The 26,727-nt window shown below is 38.3% G+C and overlaps 1 protein-coding gene across 1 annotated transcript in view; it reads right to left on the bottom strand.

Annotated features, from left to right (window-relative positions):
• The window catches only part of LOC134789953 (band 4.1-like protein 4), an 81,741-nt gene that overhangs the window by 31,963 nt on the left and 23,051 nt on the right, over positions 1-26,727 (bottom strand). Inside the window, exons 2-4 of the mRNA XM_063760683.1 lie at positions 25,396-25,504; positions 3,152-3,256; positions 2,533-2,654 (exon numbers count right to left, since the gene is read on the bottom strand). Of these exons, the coding sequence (XP_063616753.1) occupies positions 2,533-2,654; positions 3,152-3,256; positions 25,396-25,482 (314 nt within the window). The 5' untranslated portion in view covers positions 25,483-25,504. The remainder of the gene's footprint in view (positions 1-2,532; positions 2,655-3,151; positions 3,257-25,395; positions 25,505-26,727) is intronic.

Consider the following 26,727-nt stretch of genomic DNA (forward strand, 5'->3'; position numbering starts at 1 on the left):
CTTCATAAGTACGAGTATGGGGCTATTCATAAATTACGTCGTTTCAAATGGAAGGAGGGGGGGGGGGTCTGGACATCGGATGATGGTAGTATGACGTAGGAGGAAACAGAGTCATCCGAAGCATGATTTTTGGATGATTTGAGCGGTGGGGGGGTCAAAAATCGTCAAAAATAGATGAAAAATTAATTTATGAACACTGCACACACTTACATTTACACTGCATTTAGTATTTTCGTACTTACCAAATAACAGTTTTAGGACTTTAAAAGTTAAGCACAGTTAGTGTTGTTATGGTTGATTTCAATATGCTTCGCGAAGGATCAAGAATGTTTAATCCATCATTGTAGTGCGAGTGTGGTAGAAGGGATCGGCATACTGAGCTCGCACGGCCTGCCGCAGCGCGTAAAATACCTAAACTCGCTCAACGCCGAAATGTAATAGCGCTCTTAAACTCGACTTACTTATAAGTTTTATATATTAATGAGATGTTTCTTGCCATTGTTAAAAGCAGTGTAGGCATTATTTTATTATAAACTAATCGGGTGCGTAAGTATATAAAAAAAATCGAAACGAATTTTATTTCTGAGCTGGACCACAATAAAAATAATCACTCATCAAAATTGATACTGTACTTAATTCATATTAATTTAAAATCGGTACTTCCAAAAGATTGTTTTTGCTTGGTTACCAAGACGTTTTTTGGATACATTTCAAATGTATATTTTGTATATTTATCGCACATTTTAGTGAGTATTTATTATTTTCAGCAACACATGTGGCTCGTGGTTGTTGCGAAGCGGAACGGTTGTCATGCGTGGTTTTCCCATGACGTAATTCCTAAGCAGAGCTACGCATGTGGACGTGGGAGCGATCCCTCTTTCGTGTGCGCTATCTATCTGGCTCTAACTGTTTGGTTTATGGATTCAGTGAGCCCACGTCACACTACTCAATGTCTGCTTACATTTGGTTGTTCTACCGATAGAGTTAATGGTCCGAGAGTTAAGTCTTGATTACGAGTATTCGTAAGTTTCAATTTGTTTTCAATGAAAACTCTCCCTCACATAATATTACACGTTTTAAAACAGAGACGCTACTTTTAACTTGTACGCTGTTATTTATTGTATGTATAATCAGGCATAATATTGTTTTTGCTTTAATTTATTTATTTAAGTCTACTAAAACAAAGTTTGTTTAAGAGCCATCAACTAACTACTAACATTTAGAGACAAAATAAAAGCTGTCCCTAAAGACAGAGTTCACAGTAAAATCCCTACATGTTGTGACCTTTCAGAATAACACGAAGTAAGTATATAGTTTTAATAATAACCGAGGGTCCGAGGTGATGGCAAAGTGCTGAGTAGCGTGAAGCGCAGATGTCTTTTATAGTTTCGATCCCAGCCAGTCTGCCACATATTATTATCAGCGTACCTACGAATAATTCCTCGTACGCTTATGTTAGGTAAATTGGCATTTGTAAAAACTCGTTATATTTTCTGGTGTTAAGACAGAATAAGAATTTAATTGTTTTTATGTAGGTATTCATGTGTGTGTGAGGTTAGCTGGAAGAGATCCCTTATAGTGATAAGTTCGCCTTTGTACTTCCATTATTGTAATTTATTTTAAAAGTAAACCTGTGTTGTGTACAATAAAGTGATTACTACTACTACTACTACACACCCATGATGTCACAAAATGTGAATTAAGTTTATCTCGTTCAATTGTTTAGGCATACCTAGTAAATAAAATGTTTGTGCATTTTATTAAAGTAGGTACGTGATAAACCGGTTACATGTGTAACTGTGTACATTATATTGATACATAAATGGAAAACGCTACAAAAGGTAAAATAAATATAGCTGTCGCATTAAATATTAATGTACTCCGATCATTTATTATTCAAAAGCACAGTTAGCGGTTTCGGCCGGCCGTTTTATAATAATAACCGAAATATATACGCACTATACGGGATAAGGTCAGTGGTACAAGACGCCTCCGCAAACTGGTTTTACATCGACGCTTACAGTTAAGTATAAGAAAACAAAACATTGCATTTTTATGCAAACATAAAACAATCGTAAACGAATAAAAACAATGTAGATTTTTTAATTAAACTGTTAAAACTTTACGCGCTTTACCACAGCCACGTCAAAAATGCGTAAATTTAGGTATTCCATTATGCCATATTTTTGTTATGAAACTCGTTGCGTTCTCGTTCATTAATTAATAACGTGCAAAAGTATTTTATTTATGCAATAAAATAATATGAAACTTTTAAACTAGCAGCTAAAAGTCAACATTGAAATAAAATCTTATATTATGTTCTGTAAGGCTTTTGGGGTTTAACGAGACCCTGGGCGGGAAATTTGAAAGGGCTGACGTATATTTAAAGCTTTTTTTAAACGATGTTTAGTGTCTGCATGTATATACCTTATAAGTAAAGACCACCATTATAAAATTAATTAATAATTATTAATCTATTATAATATATAATTATTAATATATATATGATGATATCAAAAGTCCTCGAGGTACCTCGTAATTTCCTCCAGTAGTTTGCAAGGATCAGCGGCGTAGAACTTGACTCCAAAGTAGAAGGTGTGCGGGTCAGAACCGCGCAGCTGCCGACGCAGGCGCTTCCCGGCGTCCAACCAGTGCTGGGCACAACACAATGCGTTAGTTTACTCCGATTTTGTTACGTAATTACCTCTTTTTTTATATAAAAATCAATATTTTTTGCTTTTTTTAAGCTAGGATTAGAAATTTCGACATTCTCTTGCATGCCTGAATATTGGTGCGATGACCACTTTCAACGAGTAAGTAGGTAGGCACCAAGTTTTTATTTCGCAACGCAAGTTCTCACTGGTGCATTTACAGGCCAGAACGCGTAGCTAAAGTGTCTATCGTTAACGCTTGGTAGCGTATTGTAGTCATCTCTCTCTCTATCACTCTTCCCCACTAGTGTGACAGTGACAGTTTCGTTTCGTTCGCTACGGAGCGTTAACGATTTCACGTTGGCTATGCAATGCACCCTGATTCTTCATCGCTTTTTCTTATACGATCTTATTAATTTTAAAATAAGTCGTTTTTTATTAAGTTTCATTATCAATAAGTATATTATTTAGTGCAATATCGAAAGGTACTTTCAACTTACAGTTTGATTGTCCTGGTCAACATATCGCAGCCCAAAGTAGGCTGTTTCCAGGAGGTCTAGATGCCGGAAAACCACGTCCAAGAGTGCCTGCCCCGTACTGTTATCCTGTAATAAAAAACAACACTGTATCACCTGGACGTCAGTCAAATAAAGTTGACAGATATAGGAGATTGGATTGTTAACAAAGAGAATATAATCACTACCTTTTATTGTTAACTTTACTATAAAAGCAGTTTACATTGACGATGAAACGTTTTGACACTTTCATATATATATGTCGGGGCTTAATGTAGGTTTAGGTATTCAGGAATGGCTAGATGCACTAGGTGGTACATCCGTAGGGCGTAGATATTTAACGCGAGTACAAGTACGCGAGGCGTAATGCAGTCTCTATTGCTACTGTCCGACCAGATTGAGATTCAATCCCAGAGTGACGCCAGCCTCCAGCCTGGCGATCCCACTTACTCTAGTCCACAAAAACCATGAGCTAATGAATTATCAAACAGAGCAATTTCCGAGAACACATTCAGACGTTACAAAAACCCCTGACGCCTTTAATACGCTCTCAAGCCTCTTGAAGAGACATCTTTATTACCCACGTCGCTTACAAGTGTTTTTGATAAATCGTAAGTATTATATCATGTAAGCGCTCATTATTTGAATTTACCAATTATAACGCCTGCGCGTCGACACGGCGATCCTAACTGTCACACGTCCTCGTGTGCAATGAGCCATTTAATAGTCATCATGACAACTCAGCAAATTTTAATCCAACTTTACCGTTCGGCTATTCTGCCACTAATATCACTACACATCACTAAGATCGATTCTGCTATTAACATCACTACAGATCACTAAGATCCATTCGGCTATTAATATCACTACAGATCACTATGATCCATTCGGCTATTAATATCACTACAGATCACTATGATCCATTCGGCTATTAATATCACTACAGATCACTAAGATCCATTCGGCTATTAACATCACTACAGGTCACTAAGATCCATTAGGCAATTAATATCGCTACAGATCCGACCTAACTTTCGACGAACGATCGGCGAAGATTCGACCTAACTAACGAAGGTTATTCTGCCACGAATATCGTTAAGAGTACAAACATAAATAATCAATAAAATGCTCGAATCGAATGAACTCTTTTACACATACAAGCAACAAGCAACAAAGAATAGTTTGAGTATACTTATTTTCTGATAAGAACATCATCAATATCATTTAAATTACGTTGATCAAAACAACACCTCGTTGTTACAACATTTATGTGACTTCTCAAATAGCACTAAGACCCGCACCACATCCGGGTACCACCACTGCAAGTCTACAGGCAATAAGGCTTGCACTAAATGTCAAATGTCTCTCATAGTCATTGTCACAAGGCACAAGTGCCGTAACCACATGGTCCACCGACCACGTCCGTCACAAAGCTGTCATGTCTCACTGTCTCAATACCTGTGGCACCACGGCCACAATATATGTGACACACCTTGTCACGTCACAACACGTGTGGTACACCGACCACGCCCATCACAAGTCACAAAGATGTCATGTCTCAACTATCACATATCAACTCTCAACAGTCTTAATACCTGTAGCACATCGGCCACAATACATGCGACATACCTTGTCAGATCTAAAAACCTGTGGCACACCGGCCACAACACACGTGACACACATTGCCACATCACAACACACATGGTCCACTGACCACAGCAGCACTCAGGCCACTTCCAAAGTGATACACCGATCACTCCAACAGTTCCACACAGGAACCCAAACCATGCCACACAAGGCATCAACACCACCACGGGTGTCATCATCATCCCTAACACTATGTATCATCACCTGTGGTCGCCGCGCAGCCTCCTTTACCAAACACATTTTCACTAAATATGCGTGAGAATATATCTGATTCGGGTATGTGACCTACGATCGACCGACAAGCTAAACACAAAGTGATGCACCTACATAAGTCACTAAAGTCATCAATACTCAAATTACTCTTAGTTGTCACTTTCTAAAATAACTTTGCATTGAAGTCACATAAACCAACTGAATTTCAGTTCCAATATTCAGCCATCCAAATTATTCAAAGAATATACATTCTTATGCGTCGACAACGGCTATAACTGACTATTCTTTGTTACTTGGTCTCAGCAAAAACAAAATACAGAGCATTTACTAGCAGCTCAAACCAGGAATCGAACCTGTAATATTAACTTTAGATTAGCATTTTCAATGTCTCGAAAACTTTATTTCCGCACCATTAAAAATGTAACCAGAAAACGCAAAAGGTTCATTCTCTCAAAAAAATTAACAGCTATTCATATTATTGGAAAGTGCTGATTTAGAAGTTTTTAGAACCTAAATAAAGAAATATCACGGCATTTCATTCGTTGTTAAAATTCACAAAGTTTTTTTTTTATAGTTAGGTATTGATTAAATGTACCTATCACTTATAATGTTTTTTAACATTTTTATACTAACAACGTTATTGATTAATGATCTGAAAGTAACGATGTTTTGTTCATGTTTTTGCCGTCTCTCCAAAAGCGTATTCTGTAATATTTTTTTTTTGTTGCCAAACAACGTTATCAAACAACGTCAATTGGTGTCATCTTGACGACCAAAAAAAAACTCGACCCAAATCATTGGGTACTTTAAAAGACAAACAACACTTGTACAAGTTGTGCAACATTCGGCCATAAACAAAAAAAATCAGCAGGTAGGCACCCGGAATGGACCCATTTAACTAGGAGTTCAACGCTGTATTTCACTGATTCATCGCCAAAATACATTAGACTTTATTTTAATCGATAATAAGACTTGTATTCTTCACAGAAATGGGCGTAAATCTTACGTCTCGTAATTTATCGGTTGAATACTTTGACTATACGTCGATAAGTAATGTGTTGTAACTGTTGTAAGACATGCCTAGACCAAAATAATCAGATTGAAGGCTTCAATCTCAATTTACGTACTTACATCTTTCATTGAAAACCAGGTGACTAAGTAGCAGATTATTATTTATGAATTCTCCAGTCGCCATAAAAACAATTACCTTACAAAAGGTTACTAATCGAATAACTTAAATCCATACATTGACATTACAAGATCGCATTGCTCTTGCATCATGCTTCCGTATTATTCGAGTTTATCAAAACCAAAATACCAGTCAGATACTTAAGAATGGACTAAACTCTTTTTATCGATAACTATGCAAGCTAAAGTCCATAAAATGATGGATGGGTGGACAATCAACTGTTCAGTCGAAACATTCAAAACAATATCAAAGTAAGTAAGCTCTATTTCCTTTAAAAATCAATTTTGATTTTTCAACCAATATCCGTTAATTTAAACAACAACTAAATCATTATTTAGTTTGCTACGAAATGTCTCTTTATACCGTACTAACTAGGTATTACTCGCTTAAAATTAAGCATTGCATTATGAATTAACGGATTAAACGAGAAACTAACTTTAATGTTTCTTTTAGTTTTTAAAGTAGGTATACTAAAAACGGTTTCCACAACAGGCTATAAACAGCAACAATTTCGTAATTTGAAAATACTCGCTTTTAAATACCTCATTCAAAACTCTAGTTTAGAAATAGACAAAATATTAGTAGGTAATCAGGGATCTCATATTATCTCGATAGTGTTAGCCCAACTACTAGTATCTAATAAAAACAATAAAAATGTTTCATCGTTCACTACAAAAAATGGTACAGGATCGAGGACAAATAGAAACCGCGATCTCCTCCAGGCAAACTTCAGACAAGGAAATGGCTAACGAAGATTATTACTCTTCGATCGTTATCTTAAATCATCATCATCATCATCATCCTGGCGTCAATCCCGGCTGTGCCCCCGCGCGGGGCGCGAGGACCCGGGGTCCGCCTTCCGACTCCTTCGTGACCACTTTGCCCGATCTTCGGCATCCCTGGTAGTGAGTCCGTTGGCACGCATGTCCTCGTTGACGACATCAAGCCATCGCTTCTTGGGCCGGCCTCTTCTTCCCGTACCGGGAGGAGGCGGCATGGCCAGGCATTTGTTACCCACGTAACTTGCCGGTCTGCGCGAGACGTGGCCATACCAACGAAGGCGACACTCTTGCAGTTTGTCTGCAATGTCACGGACGCCAAGACTACCCCGAATGTGGGCGTTTCGGACGCGATCCTTGCGTGAAACTCCGCACATCCACCGTAGCATCTTCATTTCCGTGACACGCAGTTCCTGCTTGTGCCGCTCTAGTAAAGGCCAAGTCTCGCTGCCGTACAGAAGGGCAGGTCTAATGATGGTCTTATAGACCTGTCCCTTCAACTTAATCGGCATTTTGGGGTCACAAATAACCCCAGTCATCTCCCGCCATTTGACCCAAGCAGCGGAAATTCGGGCTTTGACGTCGCTGTCGATGTCCCCGGTAGTGCTAAGTACAGATCCTAGGTACTTAACTTGATCCGTGCGCTCGACCATGTCCACGCCTATGCGGACGGGTAGAGGATCTGTACTATTGCAGGCCATGTACTCTGTCTTCGCCACATTTAGTTTAAGACCGCCGTTCTCCAGCGACCCCCTCCATCTGTTCACACGCTGGACAAGTCGGCCCTTATCAGAGTCTGTCAGCGCGATATCATCAGCATACATGAATAGCCACGGTGGCTGCTCATGGTAGTCTCGGATGTTGGCTGACAGGGCGTCTAATATCACGCTAAACAGAAACGGGCTAAGCACAGAGCCCTGATGTACTCCAACAGTGACAGAGAAGGGGTTGGTGTCACCAACAGCGGTCCTGACTATTGAATCAGAATCGTGGTACATGTCCCGGATAGTGTCAATATAGGCCTCAGGTACAGCCTTGGACCGCAGCGCCCACCAGATCATCTCACGAGGGACACAGTCAAAGGCCTTTTCCATGTCCAGAAACAGGAAATGTAGAGGCGTGTTCTTTGCTCTGTATCCCTCCATGAGGGTCCTCAGGGCAAATACAGGGTCCATCGTTCCGCACCCTGGCCGAAACCCATATTGACACTCCGAGACTGTACACTCCTGTCGGAGCCGAGCATCGATTATGCGCTCAAAGAGCTTCATGGTGTGAGACATAACCTTTATACCGCGATACTTGCTACACTCCCGCACCGAGCCCTTACCTTTGAATACTGGAGTAATGATACTCAGCCTCCACTGGTTGGGTATCTTCCCGGTGAGGAGTATGCGGTTATAAATATCAGTGAGTATGCTCACACCCTGAGAGCCCATCGACTTCCACGCCTCTATAGCGATTCCGTCGGCTCCGACAGCTTTCCGATTCTTCATGCGGCGAAGAGCCGCCTCGACTTCCTCCGGCGTTATCGGTGGCACTAGTCCTTGATTCGGAGGGAGATCCGGAGGTTGCACCTCTTTGTGCTGGTTATTCAGCAGGTTGTGGAAGTAAGAGCGCCATCTCTCCTTTACCGCGCGATCCTCGCATAGCAGGTTACCGTGATGGTCATTTACGCAGCGGCACTTGGAGATGTCCTGCGCCGCTTTGACCCTCGATCGTGCCAACTTATAAATGAACTTCTGCCCCTCAGACGTCTCCAACTTATCGTACAGAGGACGCAAGTGGTTATGTCTGGCTCTGGCTACAGCTTGTTTAGTGGCACGTTTGGCAGCCCTGTATGCCGCGTGGTCTTCAGGAGATCTGGACGCTTGCCACTTTTTAAAGAGGGCTTTTTTCTCCCTAGTCTCCCTCTGGACTGTGGCGTCCCACCACCAAGTCTCCTTGTCAAGCCTGCGACCCCCTTTAGACACCCCCAGCACCGCCTTCGCCGCCCGTGTGATGGCTGCCTGAGTTCTATCCCAGATTTGCTGTACGGAATGGCCATCCGTCACAACACTGAGGTCGTTGACAGCGGCAGCAAACTCATGGGACTTGGATCCTTCAAGCAGCCACCACCGGGTTTGGGGGCGGCACTGCTCCCGGTATGTGCCTCGGGGCTTGACGAGCAGGTCCATCACAAGGACTCGGTGTTGGGCAGTGAGACTCTCTCCCGGTATGACTTTACAGGTGGCTACTTTGCCGATATAGTCTCTCCGAGTGAGAAAGTAGTCGATCTGAGTGGCGCTCCTCCCGCTCCTGTAGGTGATCAGATGCTCGGATTTCTTTTTGAAAAACGTGTTCACGACGGCTAGATCAGCAGCCGTACACGTCCGGAGAATTTCTTCCCCTTCGGGGTTACGGCTCCCGAAACCAAAACCACCGTGGACACGCCCAAACTCCTCACACTTCGTTCGTTCGTTCGTTATCTTAAATCTCTATCGCAAATGATTTCAAATTTAATTTCAAGTTCACTCGTATCTTTTCTCCATTAATCACCATAAAAACATCGTCTTATTGTCTTGGAAAATTATTTACAAATTCTCCAAACAGGCTACATACTGTCGGACAAATACCACAATGTTTTTAAGTAGAGATAAAGTACTCGATTCAATTTCATAATAAATACCCAAGAATAACATCTCCGCTTATACGTAAAACGGAACAATCCACTTTTAAGGACCAACCTCATGCACGCAAATTAACGACATGAATGATAAATCATCAACGTAACAATCATAAATCATAATGGAACGAACTGACCCGATTTCATGTCCAGGACACTCCAAAGAGGATTTACAGGAAAGCACCAGTTTCACCGCATATTAACTTTACACCTTACGTCTTTGCACAAATTGAAATATTCACTCTTTAGTTCATAATTCCACGATATCACAAATCACAACATACACAATGCATCGAATTTTCTTTAGGTACAAACCCCGTAGTACTTTCGCGTTACGATCCCACGATCTGATGTCGGGGCTTAATGTAGGTTTAGGTATTCAGGAATGGCTAGATGCACTAGGTGGTACATCCGTAGGGCGTAGATATTTAACGCGAGTACAAGTACGCGAGGCGTAATGCAGTCTCTATTGCTACTGTCCGACCAGATTGAGATTCAATCCCAGAGTGACGCCAGCCTCCAGCCTGGCGATCCCACTTACTCTAGTCCACAAAAACCATGAGCTAATGAATTATCAAACAGAGCAATTTCCGAGAACACATTCAGACGTTACAAAAACCCCTGACGCCTTTAATACGCTCTCAAGCCTCTTGAAGAGACATCTTTATTACCCACGTCGCTTACAAGTGTTTTTGATAAATCGTAAGTATTATATCATGTAAGCGCTCATTATTTGAATTTACCAATTATAACGCCTGCGCGTCGACATATATATCTCCTATTGTAATTCATGAGATGAAATAACCTTTAGTAGTACCATCGCCCACACTATTAACCATATTACAAAAGGCATAAGCTCTGCCGATGGACAGTTAAGAGTGTTGCTGATTGTACCTACTTTTACTAGGGACATTTAAGAAAACGATGTTTATTTTCTTTCCAGAACGTAAACATATGAATAATTGTGAACATTATTAATACGAATACCATGGTAACTAAACTGTTTTAAAGCCGAGTAATGAGGTACTAGAAAAGTCGTTTGTTCTTGGGTAATTTTCTAACAAGAGATTTATATCTGCTCGGGGCGGTACAAAAGTCTCGGAACTGTTCCCTCAACTGAATACCTACTAACTGTTCGCAATTCCATTTCCCTGTTGTTTCTTGAAATAACTTTACATTTGAAGTCATAAATTTAAACGTCTGGAACGGAATCTTCGTTACTCTTGGGTTAACTCTGGCTTTTCTGTTTTCATTACAGCTTAGTTATGTAACTTTCAGGATAATATAATAAAATATGATAACGGTGAACTACTTATTTTTATCTTCCTCACTATTCTTTCGCACAGCTCGAGAACTGCTTACATATGCAGCTCCTGCCTTGAACACTAGCTTATGGGGGATAATTTACTTAGTATAAATTATACCGATTATGGGTTCCACATAATCATTTCTTAAAGTACAGTAATATTATAGCAAGGGTAAAATTTCAGGGCTATAACTGGAAAAGTAGAATAAAGAAACTTCTTGATCACTATAATCTACATTATTAAAAAAAACTATAGTAGGCACAAGTCGAATACCTAATCCTCCTAGTTAGTATCCATGTACACAAGTAAATCCATACTTAATATTATAAATGCGAAAGTGTGTCTGTTATGTATCATAATCGCAACATATTAATTATTGTCAATATATCCAATGCTGATAAACTTTTAATAGAGATGGTGAAGGGTTTCCGATCACAGAGTATTCTGAGCAACTGGTCTCAAATGGTATTAATAGGACTACTACTACGACTTTCAAGAGCAATTTGAATTTACATTAAAAATTGTTGATCAAAAGCTCATCGATTTTGTTAGACATTAGAAAGCGAAGACGCACGAGAACCGAATATTAATATCCCACGGTATTGGCACGTAACTATCTCCAATTTGCATTTCCGAAGCCTGGCTTTCCACAATTAGGGTAATTCGCACGCGATGCCATTGGCTGGACCAGTAAGACCAGTAGTGATATCCACTATAATGAGCGGGCTGGTCTCACGCGCGCGCTCGCGTGTGATGCGTGCGCGCGCAACTGTGTCATTCCAATCAGGTACGGGCAAAGCTTAGGACGCCCAGTACAAGGGCCCTTTTCGATTGCATATTAACGGTACGGGCATCAGCACCGAAAGTTACATTGGTCCACCTAAGAATTCGACTCGCTCGCCAACAAACCAGTTGGAATGCTCGGCGAGCTGTGCCCATGATGCGATAACTACTCTAGAATTACTATAAAAAACGAACCGCGAAATTACTAACTGCCTTTTGTTTCTTCTAAAATGAATGTTCGTGCTTTTTGAAAGATCAGGGCGATGACCTGATGTGGGAAAATGATATGGTAGCACGGACCTAGAGAGTAAACTGGATGGAGTACATTGGCCAAAAAGTGTGTCCACATGAGAAGCCAAGGTGGGCCGTTGCATCTCTTTCTAATTAGGGTGACCATACGTCATATGTATGTGGGATATTAGGATAACATTGAATATATAGTTTGGCCAGGATCTTTTCTTATTCGTGCATATAGTTCGTTTTTTTAGCATTAGAAAGAACTTGCAAGAAGGTAAGCGATCTTGACATGTCTATTAATTGAAAAACGCTTTTTAAAAATCAAAAACTATTACTTATGAAAGCAGAAGAATATAAATGATCGCATTAGATTCATAAATGTTACATATTTGCCGTAACTTATTTTTAAAATGCGTTTTTTAATTAAAAGACACATCAAGATTGTTTACCTTATTTCTAATGCTAAAAAAAACGAACTATAGTTATATTAGTTATAGAGAATCATACTGTCTTTTCGCTGTACTAGTATTATGGCCTAAAGAGGGATGGATATATTTCTCTTCTGTAAAACGCTTCACACAACCTTAGGTACTTAATTTAGTTGTTCTAAATGGTGTGCTCAAATTACGGCACCTATGCAATTAAAACTGCACAAGGCCATGCGCTTGGCGGGGAACAGAACCCTATGGAGGAACCTGGTCTACAACAGAAGGATAATATGATGTCACGAACCAAAGTATTGAGGGACCGACTGAAGAAGAAGAAAAGCTGTTACTAAGACGCGTAAGTCTCGACAACGAACATGGTCGATCGTCAGGAAGGTGGTCCGCCGTAACGTCTGTCAAGAACACAGGTATGAGTGAGAGAGATAGAGAGACAGATATGCTGACAGAACCAGAGGGTCTACCGCGAACCATGTCCGACGTGTTGCCTCTCTGTCACACTTACGTACGAATTTACAAATGCGACAAAGAGGCAACATGTCGAAAGTGGTTCGGGGTAGGCTCTCAGGACAGTGGGGGAATTACAGTCTTTGCCGCCTTAGGCCCCAGGCCCTACATAGCAAGCACTAGCCGCCCCTTTCTCAGCACCCATCATATAGACTGCCGCCCAAAATATCTGGCCGCCCTAGGCCCGGGCCTACTCGGGCTTAGGGCAAATTCGCAACTGCCTCAGGGTCGCGTAGGTCCGCTATGCCCGTTTGCTATAGTTTTTAACTAGGACGCTTGTCACTGGAGCATAGACACCGAAGTTTGCAAATTGCGAGCATCTTTCTCTGTCACTGTAATTACTCCTTTATAGGAGTAAAAGAGAAAGATGCCCGTAATTTGCGAACTTCGGTGTTCAAGGTGCTAGGCCATCGGTGCGAAAAGAGAAGAGTCGTGAAATGTAAGAAACTAGTGATGTGCCGTTCCTAGTAAATTTTCTAAAGAGGGTAAATTCCCAGTAACGTTTCTGGTATCGTCCCAAAAGTCAGTAAATTACGATAAAGTTCTATTTTTCTTTTATTATCAATGTGTTTTTTTATTATTATAACAATGCATAAATGTGTCTGTAATGTTTAAGGACTTTGGATTTCAATTTTGGCAATTATTTATTCTGTATTGGCTCTCATTTCACCAATTTAAACATGCCGAAATAAATACATACCTATTTATATAAACTTACTTAAGTACGTAATAAGAATTGTGTAACACTGACTCTCATCGTACCGAAATCATAGTCACCCTAATGAGTTTGACAATGTTGTCTTGTATTTTTATCGCAAAATGTAATAATTGTGACTTCCTTGTGAAACAATATTCCACAATTAGAAATTCCTTCACTCCCACAACCTATAACGCATCATTTATTCACCATTTTTAAGAAATGTTGCATTCACGTGTTTTGATAACATGTCATCACGTTAGGGATACCAATTAACATTCAAAGTTTCTACAATGTCTACCATACCAAAATTAATGTTTTTTTTGTTGTGCACATGCTTGGTTAAATCAGTTAATAATATTGACATCATATTTATTTACAAATTTCTTAAAAGATATCAGGACCTTACTCTGAATATAGCACTTAAATAATATAAGAAGGTATTTAATTTCAGTAGTATATTGATATAAATACTACCACAATGGTATATTTTTAACATTGGCAACATGTGCGAGTGAGACACCGCGACCCACCTTTGCTATCTCAAGTGGACCGTTTTCTCTAGTCTGGTACGAACGTCTTTCTGGCTCGGTGATAAAGTTCAATTTAGTATGGCAAAAAAAGTGACAGTGCAGTCCATCTTATAAGTTCATGTATGGTAGATATTTGTGCTCAACCGAAATCTGGTAGTTACGTTAAGGCTCCTATTTAATATCAATCAAGTAATTCTAATATAGGTACATGAATAAGTTACAAAATGTACTAAGTATAGTCATTGCATGTACGTTTTATTTTTATTTGTTACATGCGTATTTTGCAAGTTGGGTGAGATAACAGATGGAAAAGAAATGGATGGAAATATCATAAACTAGTAAAGAAAAATATAAGTTGTATAAATTAATACGTATTTTATTGACTATCTAACTTCATTAATTTCTAGTTTTATATCCTTATCACGTACCTACCTACGATAATTTAGTGTGCACGTAATACCAATTCAGAGATTTTTTTGCTACGACAAGTTCCTATCAAAGCGTACTGGAAATACTGGAATACGTAATTAAGCCGAGCTCACTTCCTTCACATCCACAATATGGAAACGCAACAATAACAGATGCAGCACAAGTAGGTATCCGCAGAAGAGCTGTATTTGCTTGTACATAAGCCTCCGAGTCTGTGGGAAAATTGCGAAACAGTTCGTTGGGTTGAATAATAAATGATTTAATAACAGAGCGCGTTTGCTCCCAACGTACGTTCGGGCCGAAAAATAACAAACGATTTTAAAAAGTGCGGTATCTACGGCGCGCGGCGGTGCACGCGATCCACCTCCCGCAGGCACTCGGCCTCCGGCCGCCTACTGCCAGCTCCATACATTACATGCTACATACACCTATTACTTTATACCTTCCTCTACAAACATTTTCTCAACATGGAATCAAGTTGAGATAATCAGAGTAAATTGAACCAATTAAATCAGTTTAACTCATATGACGAGAAACGTTAAACAAGTTAGTTGTTTCCCAGAAGTAGTCTCGGTCAGTATACGAGTGCGCTGGCATCTGTGTCGCGGAGATAAGCCGGGCTAATTTTGTTTCCGCATCTGTGCAAATGTTTGGATTTGCATAAAAATTCACCCTCAATGTTTCCAATTCTAATGTCAGGAAAATTGTGAAAGCAAAATTATAAAGATAGCGTCTGAAGCTGAAAGGTAAATAAACATTTGAATATAAAATAAATTCTGAATTTTCTCAGTTGAACGTGGGAATTGAGAGCGATAAAGATGTAATTTGCTGGGATTTAATACAGTTAATTTATAAAATGTTTTATTCGCTTCGCTTCATTAATTAGTCAATTTATAAATTGGTAGACGAAGACGACCAAGGAGGTTCACATTTTCATAATTTAGCAAGAGTAAAGCTGTATTAAAACGGTTCAATATTAAATGTGTATAGTAACAGTACCTACTTGATGAAGTAGGTGTGATTGATAACTTCAATTCATACTCCTAAATGCACCTAGTTTGTAGGTGCTTCAAGTTAGTAATTTTTTACATTTTTATACTAATAAATGTTGCAGATTGATGTTGCTATTTGGAATTGAACAATGAACTTTAAGAGAACATATCTGCCGTCCTAGTCTAAAAGGCAGTTTTTCGACAAAAGCTAGTTTCGAGATAATCGCAAAAAACCAACCCAAACATCTTTCTTGAATTTCTACGAAACGGAAAAACTTTTTCCATTTTTTCTTTTTGTATGTGGTAGGTATATATATGTACTTATTTTAGGTATTTATAGTATGTTTCTAAACAGCTCAGTTTTTTTTTTAATTTTATAAAAATCACTTTAGATTAGTATTAAGCTTAAAAATGTGTAGGTCGTACTAGTCAAGAAGGCGGTAAACATGCGTTATGCGGCGTTCTAACTTAGTTACGAAGTAGAAACTAGGTAAAAACGCCGTATATGTCACATGCTGCCTTTTTGCTTAGTAACAAAGTATAATTCGCACTTGAAATCCTAAGTTAAAAGACCTTATAGCAGCTATTCGGCCTTTTTGGTTAGTATACTAGGAAAAATTAAGATTTTGTCCAGATTTTCGACTAGCGTGCTAGTGTAAAAAAACGTATACCACCAAAAACACCGAATATACGGTTTTATAGATTAGTATTTATGGAAGAAATGGGAATAAAAAACAGTCACTTAGTTTAAATGTTTATTTATATATACGAACAAAAAACGCCATACTACTAGGCTATTATTAAAAAAACGAGGTCCAGCGATTACTTTTTGGATTATAATCTTAATTACCATACAAAATTAACACATAAATTGGGTTATTCCCACTAGTTACCATCAAGTTGTTACCAGTGGTAACTAATGGGATTTGTTTCCCAGTAGTTGCCACTGGTAAAAGGTGGGATATTTTTCCCAGTAGTTTCCACTACAATTTTTTTAGGGTTCAATAAAGCCTCTATTTTAATAGTATTCGACTTATACTGTTTTTATTACTATTGAACTGTAACAACTTGATGGTAACTAGTGGGAATAACCCGATTTATGTGTTAATTTTGTATGGTAATTAAGATTATAATCCAAAAAGTAATCGCTGGACCTCGTTTTCTTTAATAATAGCCTACATAGTAGTATAGTGTTTTTTGTTCATATAATGAAAGACATTTAAACTATACTGTAAAAAAATTTTGGTGGTAACTACTAGGAAAAAAACCCACCTTTTACCAGTGGTAACTACTGGAAAAAAAATTCCCAGTAGTTACCACAAAACAGAGTTGGTGGTAGCTACTGGGAAGAAAGGTGGGAAATAAATTCCCAGTAGTTACCACTGGTAACAACTTGGTGGTAGATACCTAACTAGTGGGAATAACCCCATAATATGTAACAAATTTTTAAAGTGTACGGTCTTTCTGATTTTATTTGTATCATAGGCTAGATTTACTCGACTCTACTAATGACATTACATGTACTTCTAATGAGCATGAGCAACGAAACTTAAAAGAGTCCGCAATAAGCTCAGCTGAATTTTTACTTCCCATAAAAACGGAGATTCGTACTCATTTTAAAACAACGTGTTGGATTGTAATAAATTGCACATACAATAACATGAGGTATATCTATACCAGTACCTAATTAGTTTATATTCCAACAAAACGAATGAAATAGAGGAAAAATAGGTTTTGTATGAAAAACTTATATTCGCTGTATTTTTTTAACTATGGTATCTGAAGCTACACATTAATTACGGGCATAGATATACCTTATCCTTTAGTGAGTACAAAGTTTTAGAGCAATCTAGCTAATCGTTTTAAAATGAGAGCGTAACTACATTTGTATGGAGAACCCAGCTTGCTGCTGACTTAAATCTTAGCAACCATTTATATTTGTAGGTGACCAGTTTTCGCATACACGTAACTCAAAATAATACATAATGTTTTACCGAATTCGTGGCATCTCTAATAGTTATTTTAGTTTGTTATCAATAGGCATCGAATCATCGAGAGTTTCATCGCACGGTAAGACGTTAGCGAGCTATGTAGTCTACATTAGCAATAAAATTAAACTCGTATTAATTCCTGCAGATACTCTGTCATTTATTTAATTCTAAAACGCCTTTTAGCGGTTGTAATTAAAAATCTGATTCAAATTTTAATAAAATTATTTTTCTATTAGATTAACTCATAGCTTTTACTATTTTAACATACAACTATTACCTAATACACAAACATACCAACTTATTTTAAGATCCATATTGTTTTTTTATAAAACGTAATAGATAATACTGTAATATATAAATACTATGATAAATAAAACGTAATATAATTTGCAGTAATTAATTTACGATATTTCTTATCGAAATCTATTGCCTAGATAATAAGAGTGACGTCAGGTGACTTACTAGGCTACCAAAAGCAAGTGAGTGGTTAGATATTGACAAACTACAATAAAAATGATTCAATTCCGCTTGAGGCATTGCTTGGGGCCCATGGTGCGATATGAACTAGATAAAACCCATTTAGGTATTTAATGGCCTAATATATATATATATGTTGGTTTTTGTATGGACCCAGGTTCCATACAAAGATGCCCATGGTGCTATGTCCTGGTTATCTAAATACTTAGGTGGAAAATGTTATTCTGTCCATAACAATTCTCATTAAATTTCCCATAAAACATTTTTCATTAAGATTTAAACTCTTCGTAATGTCAAATACCTACTTGGCTTATAGGGAATTAAACCCGATACAATTAGCTCTAATATAAAATTGATTTTATTTAAATAAAAGCAGTTAAACCGTCGAATGAAAAAATAAAACTTAAACAACGTTTGCTGTAGAAAAGTACGTATGAACAATTTCACCATCACAAACTACGCTAGAAAGACGTATTTGCTGTCGAGCGTAAGCATTTGCGAGGCAATTTTAAAGTATATACCTTGATAAAAATGATAATACTCGAAGGTACTAATTGTAAACACTACATATTATTGATAACATATGATGGTAATGCAATAATAAAGTATTTTTCTTACTTTGGCGTTCGGTCAATATTTCGCGCGCAAAATGCCACCTCCGCTCGCATACCGGCAGCCACAAGCCTGCGCTTGCGGCTGACGGCTTTTACTTAGCATAAGGGTGTCTTTCGGCGCGCGGGGAGCATGACGAAGGTTGGAGCATATACTGCGTTATAGACTAGTTAGACGCACTTTCAACCATTTTAAAAGTTTGTTTGCGTTTAATACGACGTCCATACAAAATAAGAAGAACGTATAACATTTATACGTTTCTAAAGACTAATATGGTGACGTAAAAAAGTTAAGTGATACTAGGCTTAAATGACGTATGAGACATTTAAACAAAAAAAAATATTATACGATTTTTTATACTAGTATCAAATCTAAAATTTTGCTAAAGATCCTAATCTTAAAGCGCGTATAGCGTCTTTTACGTATTTTTAGTCTAGTTTTTGGCTTATACGTTATTTTAGGCTAGACATGGTGGATAAGATTTTACGCAAACCAGAGCGTAAAAAAACGTATAGCTGCATATACGTTGTTTTAGCCTGGCTTTGTCAAATAGTCGCTTTTTAGACTAGGAACGCTTAGAACATTAGTGCAAATACGGTCTTTTTACGATATTTTTCTCGAAAACTAAGCCACTTATCAGAAAACGGGCCAAAGTGGTCGATGCATCTCGATCTCTACATTACGAATATCACAAAAAGTCAATTTTGGCAAAATGTCGAAAAACTGCCTTTTAGACTATGACGGCAGATATTTGATAGTTTTTTTTTAGTTAGTTAGTTAGTGTAGTTAGTTAGTTTTTTTTAGCTATTTTTTAGTAGTTATTTATTTTTACATTTCTTTCCTTTTATTTTTAAATTTATTGTATTTTATTTTAATTTTAATATTATGTAATGGGTCTATTGCCTGAATAAAGAAACATTCATTCATTCATTCATTCATTCATTCATAGTGTCACAGTTCTTGTAATTATTTATTTCTAAGGGCTGATTTAGACGGCGCGCGAACTCGCATGCGATTTTAGTTACATTGCGGACTGTTGGTTACGTCCAATTCAACCGACCGATCAAAACCCGCAATGTAATGAAACTCGCATGCAAGTTCTCGCACCGTCTAAATGAGCCTTAACGGTTTGTTATTTTTGTGTCAATCATATAATATACCTAATATTAATTACATTTTTTTTCATAAAATATTCGAACATCAAGCTTAATATGATCCCCATACTTACAATTAAACTGGTTTTCATCGAAATCAATTTTTTTGATGACGTACAGGCTGTTTTATTCTGGCAAAAGTATTTCAATACTCAAAGAGAGAACGAATAAATATATAATAAGTATAGAACTCTGTAGAAATTGCAAATATGGTGATTGCTTTTGCGTATTTAACCCGTGCACCAAGCGCTACGCGCGACGTGAAAAATTCGTAATTTAAAAGAAAAACTAGAACGCGAAGGGAAGTTAAAAGAAGGCATCAATGAAACACAAGTAGTTGTAGCTGCAGCACTAGGCAGCAGACCGTGAAACTCTGCAGAGTCAATTTACTCCTACAATACAGCACAATGGCGAGCCATCGCGTTGTCGCCGACACTAGGCTCGCTTCATAAATTGCTGCGCAATTTCTTATCTTCCCTTTCCGTCTAGTGTTTGAGTCAAATAAAAACAGCTTTGCTAGAAAAGTCCGACAAAGCTTTATTTGCCTTGCTTTTATGTCTGACATCTAGATAACTTCCACTTTCTTATACGTTTAGTCAAACGCTTAGAGACACGTTACAAGCTAATTAAGCCTCTGTGTTACATATAAGTACTTTCTTCACATTGATGGTCGTTTCATAATAATTACGACTACTGAAAATTCTACTTTCAGTTCTTAATTTATAGGTAATCATTAAAAATCGTCGAGAGAGTTCTTAATGTACAAATCAATCGTACCTATAGTAGACACAGTGATCAAGAATTTGTGGGCATAATAAGGTGGTGGTACTACTGCTCGACATGCTAATGCCCAATAGATGACTGTCACCTCTATAAAAGCTATACCTATAGAGAAAGCTTGGCGAATTATGACGCAAAATTAATCAACCAATAACTTTCTATTTTCAATTAAAACTTGTGACAATAAGCTACTCAAAAACAAACTATAGCTAATATTCATAACTAGTTCATTAACAAAATCAAAACGACTTAGATTTTAAAACCGTAAATCCTGCCATAATGATGAATTTTATTTAAGTACACATTTATTATCTTTGACCTAGTCATAAGGTACGAAGGATAAATAGGAATATTTTTTTCCTCAAAGTGACTTGGCGAAACATGACAAAAAATTAATTAACTTAATTAATTCTACATTTCCTGGCGACCGTTTTATTAAATTTCCATAAATTTTACTCACATTAGAAAGCTAGAATCAAATTGTATTTACTATCCTGTTTGAGCAGCCTATTGTTATGTGATGCCACGCCTCAGACATCTGGTTATTACTTCTAAATCACAAATATTTAGGACTATTGTAGACATTATAAGAAGAGCAAAAGTCTCCTGGGAGGTAATTCCTTTCGTTTACTGAGCAGCGAGCATTTGTGGACCAACCGGTGTGTCCATAACAACCATACATACCTATTGCCTACTCTATGATGACTATAGTTAACTTAGTTCACTTATGCCTGCCCCACTTATGACGCGCAATTTTTTAAAAATAATATATGCTGTATATGTATTCCCAATGTTTTCCAAACGCCCCGAACTCTCACCTCAGACAAACCGTGAATTTGAGTAACAAATATGCTCAAACTTATAAATGTTGTCCTCAGATTAGCATTAACTTGAGGTCGGCATGTGATTGGAATAACCTAGTTCTTGGGCGGCGCCGGCCGCGGCTCAGAGCGATCGTCTGCCGCGGCTGTAATCTTCGGTAATAAACTTAATAAAAGCATAAGCGCAACCAATTACATTACGTTCCGCTATCCCTCGACTTCGACGATCACCTATAGATAATCGATGAAGCTCCACTGTTTTGGTAAATTTTAAATTATTAAAAAAAATACCTCTTTATACTTATTTTGTTAAACATTTAAAAATATATTTATTTTCACCTGTTTGATAAGGTAAGCGAAATAACTATAAATAATAACTTATGTTCTTCCTCGCGTTATACCGGCATTTTGCCACGGCTCATGGGAGCCTGGGGTCCGCTTGACAACTAATTCCAAGAATTGATGTAGGCACTAGTTTTTACGAAAGCGACTGCCACCTGACCTTCCAACCCAGAGGGGAAACTGGGCTTTATTGGGATTAGTCCAGTTTCCTCACGATGTTTTCTTTCACCGAAAAGCAAGTAATAAATATCAAATGATATTTCGTACTTATTATTAAGTTCCGAAAAACTCATTGGTACAAGCCGGGGTTTGAACTCGCGACCTCCGGATTGAAAGTCGTACGCTCTTACGGGTAGGCCACCAGTGCTTCGAGATAATAACTTATGTAACATAAATCAATTTATAGAAGTTTGAGGCTCAAATTTAATCCACAAACTTACTAACTAGCCGAGGGTTGTGAATAACAAATCACGATATTTTATTGGATATTGGATGTGTGAAAAGAGAAAAGTTTTTGTTAGATCCATTTAAGACAAATGTCCCTTTGTAGATGGAAAACTGAGGGAAGAAAGGCGATTTATCTAAAATACCCATACAATTTAGGATAAAATGTCGCATTCTCGTCGCTTTCACTTTACCCAAATTGGATGAGTCTGGCCTCAATATATTTTCTGGGGAATTTGTTTGACGTGTAAGTTGAGGATCCATGCATGCCAAACAAAAGCATTTCTAGGACAAATTCCGTCCTTGTTTACGGTTATGACAGAGTAACTGGTCGGTATTCATTCGAAGTCGGAGGCTCTATATTTCCAAGTTTGTCGGAGTTTTGGAGATAATAGACATTGTGTGTGAGGTCGACAGAGGCGGCCATTATTCCTCGGCGGACGGGGGTGTTTTCGGAGCCATAAATTATCTCGGCTTTGGAAAAAGTTTTAACAAAGTTTCCAACGTGGGAGCGGAAAGTGTTACGGGAGCTTTAGATATGGGACGCGATTCAACAAGTAGAAGGAATAATCGCTATTGGGGCGCGATGATGAGCCAGCTGGGAGAGTATAATTGGCCGATAGTGAGGCTCGCGGCGGCAGGCGCGCGGCGGGACACAGCCACTCTCACATTCACTACGCAGCGACAATGCCAGTCAAATAGAATTTAATATTCATAGAGTCGACGTACGATTCAGTGAATTCATCGTCCGCACCTTGGACCCGAGCTTCGCATATAAAAGACCTTCCTCGAGCCCCTGGGTGTACTTCAAATAATTCGTCTCGGAATAGCTGCTGCACTTCAAAAGTAAGGGAAGGGAATCCGAGAAAAAATTCCCGCGTTGTTTCATACAAGGGAAATTGAAAATACCGCCAGTGTCCGCCGGGACGAGGTGGCAAAGGTTGAATTTCGAAATAATCCCCAGCCAATTTCGACGTTCCGACTAGGAAGCTACGAACGGTAATCGAAGTCATCATAGAGAAGAGTGAAGTTGTTTTCAATTGTAACGGAACACTAGAATTATCGCCCGAGCTTGATGGTTTGGCTTTGTAGGTAGGAAATAATAGGTACCTAAATATCTTCACTGAATGTAATTTCGCAGTAGTTGGATTAAATAGGATAGGATAGGAATGAAGTAAAAACGAGTTACCAACCGGTCCATAAAATATATAATATAAAATAAAACGATTGCATTATAAAAATAAAATTAAAATAAAATTCATATGTCGATATATTTTGATATTTAATGGCCTCTTGCCCGGTTCCGAATTTAGTTTCTTGTCTAAAAACTGTCATTTCTAGTCCAACTATGTCACTGTTGATAGGTGAGATGAATTCAAAACCATAACCATATAACAGTTGTTTCAGAACAAGAAATTAAAATCAGATTCGGGCTACTAGTCGCTAGGCCCCGGGTTCGAATCCCTGCAAAGGGCAATTATCTATATTTGTGTGTTTATCACAAATATTTGTTCCTGAGTTTTGGATGTTTTCTATGTGTATAAGTAAGTATAAGTATTTATTTATATCAGCTAACTGTGGTACCTACCTACCAGATCGAATTGTGTTTAAGGATGACTCACGTTAGACCGGGCCGTGTCCGGGCCGGAGCTTCCGGTGCATCGTTTTCTATGGAAAGCATCACGTGATCGCCTGTCATGTCATATAAAAGTAAGCTCCGGAAGCTCCGGCCCGGACACGGCCCGGTCTAACGTGAGTCATCCTTAAGGCTGTAGGTATCTATCAAACTAAAATAAAACTACTTATAAATAATATGCCGTGTACATACTTCACATTTCTTTAGCTTCTCCAATGTGACCTTATCGAGTCTGGAGTGTCTGGACTATTTAATGTGTAGACGGCGCGGCGGTCAACAATAGTGTTTAATTTCAACTTAGTACTTATATGTTAAGTATGACCTTACTGAATGCCCTCCAATGTAACCTAGGCATGACTTATTGTAATTGTAATAACGGATTATGAAATTGATCTGGATTTGTTATGGATATATGTGACGTTCCACGGCAAAAGGTACCTTATGGCGGCTGGCGCTTACGTCGCATAGCGCCGCAATAATATTGGAGCGGCGTTAATAATAGCGTAAGCGCCAAGCGCCATAAGGTACCTTTACCCGTAGGACGTCACATATGATCCAACAACTGTCAACAGTAACTAAGTAATTTTGCATTTAGACAGTAGTTAGTTAATAAAAAAAAGATACAGATAAGATAAAACGGGGCATTCACCATGAACATAATGTTTGGCACCATTATAAGAGCAATTTTCACGGAATTGGTATCTTTTTTTTATTTTTTTAATCCATAAAATAATTACATTTTAATTATCGCACTTATGTATCTGCCAAACTGCAGAACAGTTTGTTGGCATCTAAACTCTACGCGCGAATAGATAGTGTGCACACAGCTCGTTTTACATAGGTGTTGTGTATCGTAAACGTAATCGTGTTTCATTGTAAAAATGAGGAACATTGTAGCAGCATAGCAGTAACAATGTGCGTAAAAATTGAATCCAAAAGAGCGATTGTACGTCGCTATGGTGTGTAGATAGATCACAATTAACTCGCAGCACACCAGTCACTCCGTGACGATGTAGGTAAATAATAAATAGGTAAATAGGTAGGTACCCCCTTTTTTTATTAATGGTATTTACCGAAAAACCATCCAACTATAATCCAAATCGGTGTGACTATTACTTGAATAACGCAGCTCTGAGGTAAGGTAAAACTAAAAAGAACTGCTTTGGATGGTCGGTTACATACCTAATATGAAACTTGTAGTTGTAAAATGTAAACCGTAGACTTAGACATAGCAGTCGCGTGTTTTTACATTATTATGTCTATGATTACTTTTTTTAAAGCCACGTCGGTGGCAAACAAGTATACGGCTCGCCTGAGTAAGCAGTTATGGACGCCTGCAACTACAGGGGTGTTACATGCGCGATGCCGACCCTTTAAAAACCTGTACACTCCTGTATCAAAAAACCTCATGCTGTATCCCCTCGAGAAAAGCTCGGCAGTATTATACGTGGGCCATACTGAAAGTTTCTGGATTCTGATATATAAGACGACTTATTTTTTCTAAGTGGCCAGTCCAGGAATTTTCAGTATGCCCTAAGTGGCCTAAGTACCTACCTGTATTTCGTGGAGTAGTTCTCGCTCATCCAGCAGCACGACGCGGCAGGCCAGCGTGCGCGGCGCGGGGCACAGGCAGTCCATCATCGTGCTGCGTGCGCCTGGCGCCCTGCAACAAAATACACTTTAGCAACATGCTGACCATACATACACTACAATCATACTTCACTACAATCCGGATGGACCCTCTCACAGTTCAAACAATTATCACAAGTTCAAATAAGTGGCTAATATGAATCAAGATACATGCTAAAATACAGTTAAGATGTCTCAATGTTATGTTTATGAAACCTAGTAACATTCGAACACCATAAAAAATATTTTTATACCTCCCCTGATTTGACTGATTCAAAGTATTTAGCTACTTATTTTCGCTTGAGGGTTAGAAAATGTGTACGTTGTACCATAAGCACACTTTTAACTTTAAAATCTGTTTGATTTAGCAGCTAATATAGCTGTTTTACGAGCGCTACTCCGTTGCCTGTAGCACTAATGTTCTCGTATGGCGAGATCAATAGTCCTAGGGCATGAGGGTTATTAAGAATGTGTATAAATTATCAGGTTGTGGGCTTGATAAATATATTTGCTATCCATCTAAATCAAACACAAATATAATAAGTGCAGTGCAGTGTAGCCGGGTTATAATTCAATGAATTCATCAGGTGCTTTCTGTTCGAGAGTACGTTTCAAGCATAAAGCCAACCTATTTACCAGATAACATGAAACTGCATATTTTGGATTTGTGTTTTGCGCTTTGGAGCATATTAAAACCCTTGCAGGTAGCCTAATACAAATCCCAGTATTCTAACCGCAAAGCCAGAAGTTGTTTGCAGTCAATTACGGAGTTATTTGAATTTGCACTCAGACTCAATAGTAAAATCACCAAAGGGTTGGTCGAAACCAAATATATACTCGTTAAAAGTTAGTCGGGGAGAGCGAGCGCACAGGGAGGGTGTGTTTTAACAATTTTGTTTTAATTAGTAGCAGCGCCCTCCCTAATAGGCGTATTCGATTCGGCGGGACTTTTTGTGATCTCGAAAAGGTTTTTCGTACGTTAAAGTAACAGTAAGGACCACGTTCGTAATGCCTATTTGGAAAACGAAAAATAGGAACAGGAACGTGAAATGACATATTTGAATCTAAATGAAAGTTTACCGTTGGGGATATTAAGCGCGATATTGTACGTGACGTTCGAATGGTACATGAAATAGATTAGGTACCTAATTTAAACCTGTATCTGTATAAACAGTAATACCTTAATACATAACCATAAAATGTATCTTGTGTTATTTATGGGTAAGTAGACACGCAATTAATTAAGATTTTACGTGA

The sequence above is a fragment of the Cydia splendana genome, chromosome 4 (assembly GCF_910591565.1).
Source record: "Cydia splendana chromosome 4, ilCydSple1.2, whole genome shotgun sequence".
Taxonomy (NCBI): domain Eukaryota; kingdom Metazoa; phylum Arthropoda; class Insecta; order Lepidoptera; family Tortricidae; genus Cydia; species Cydia splendana.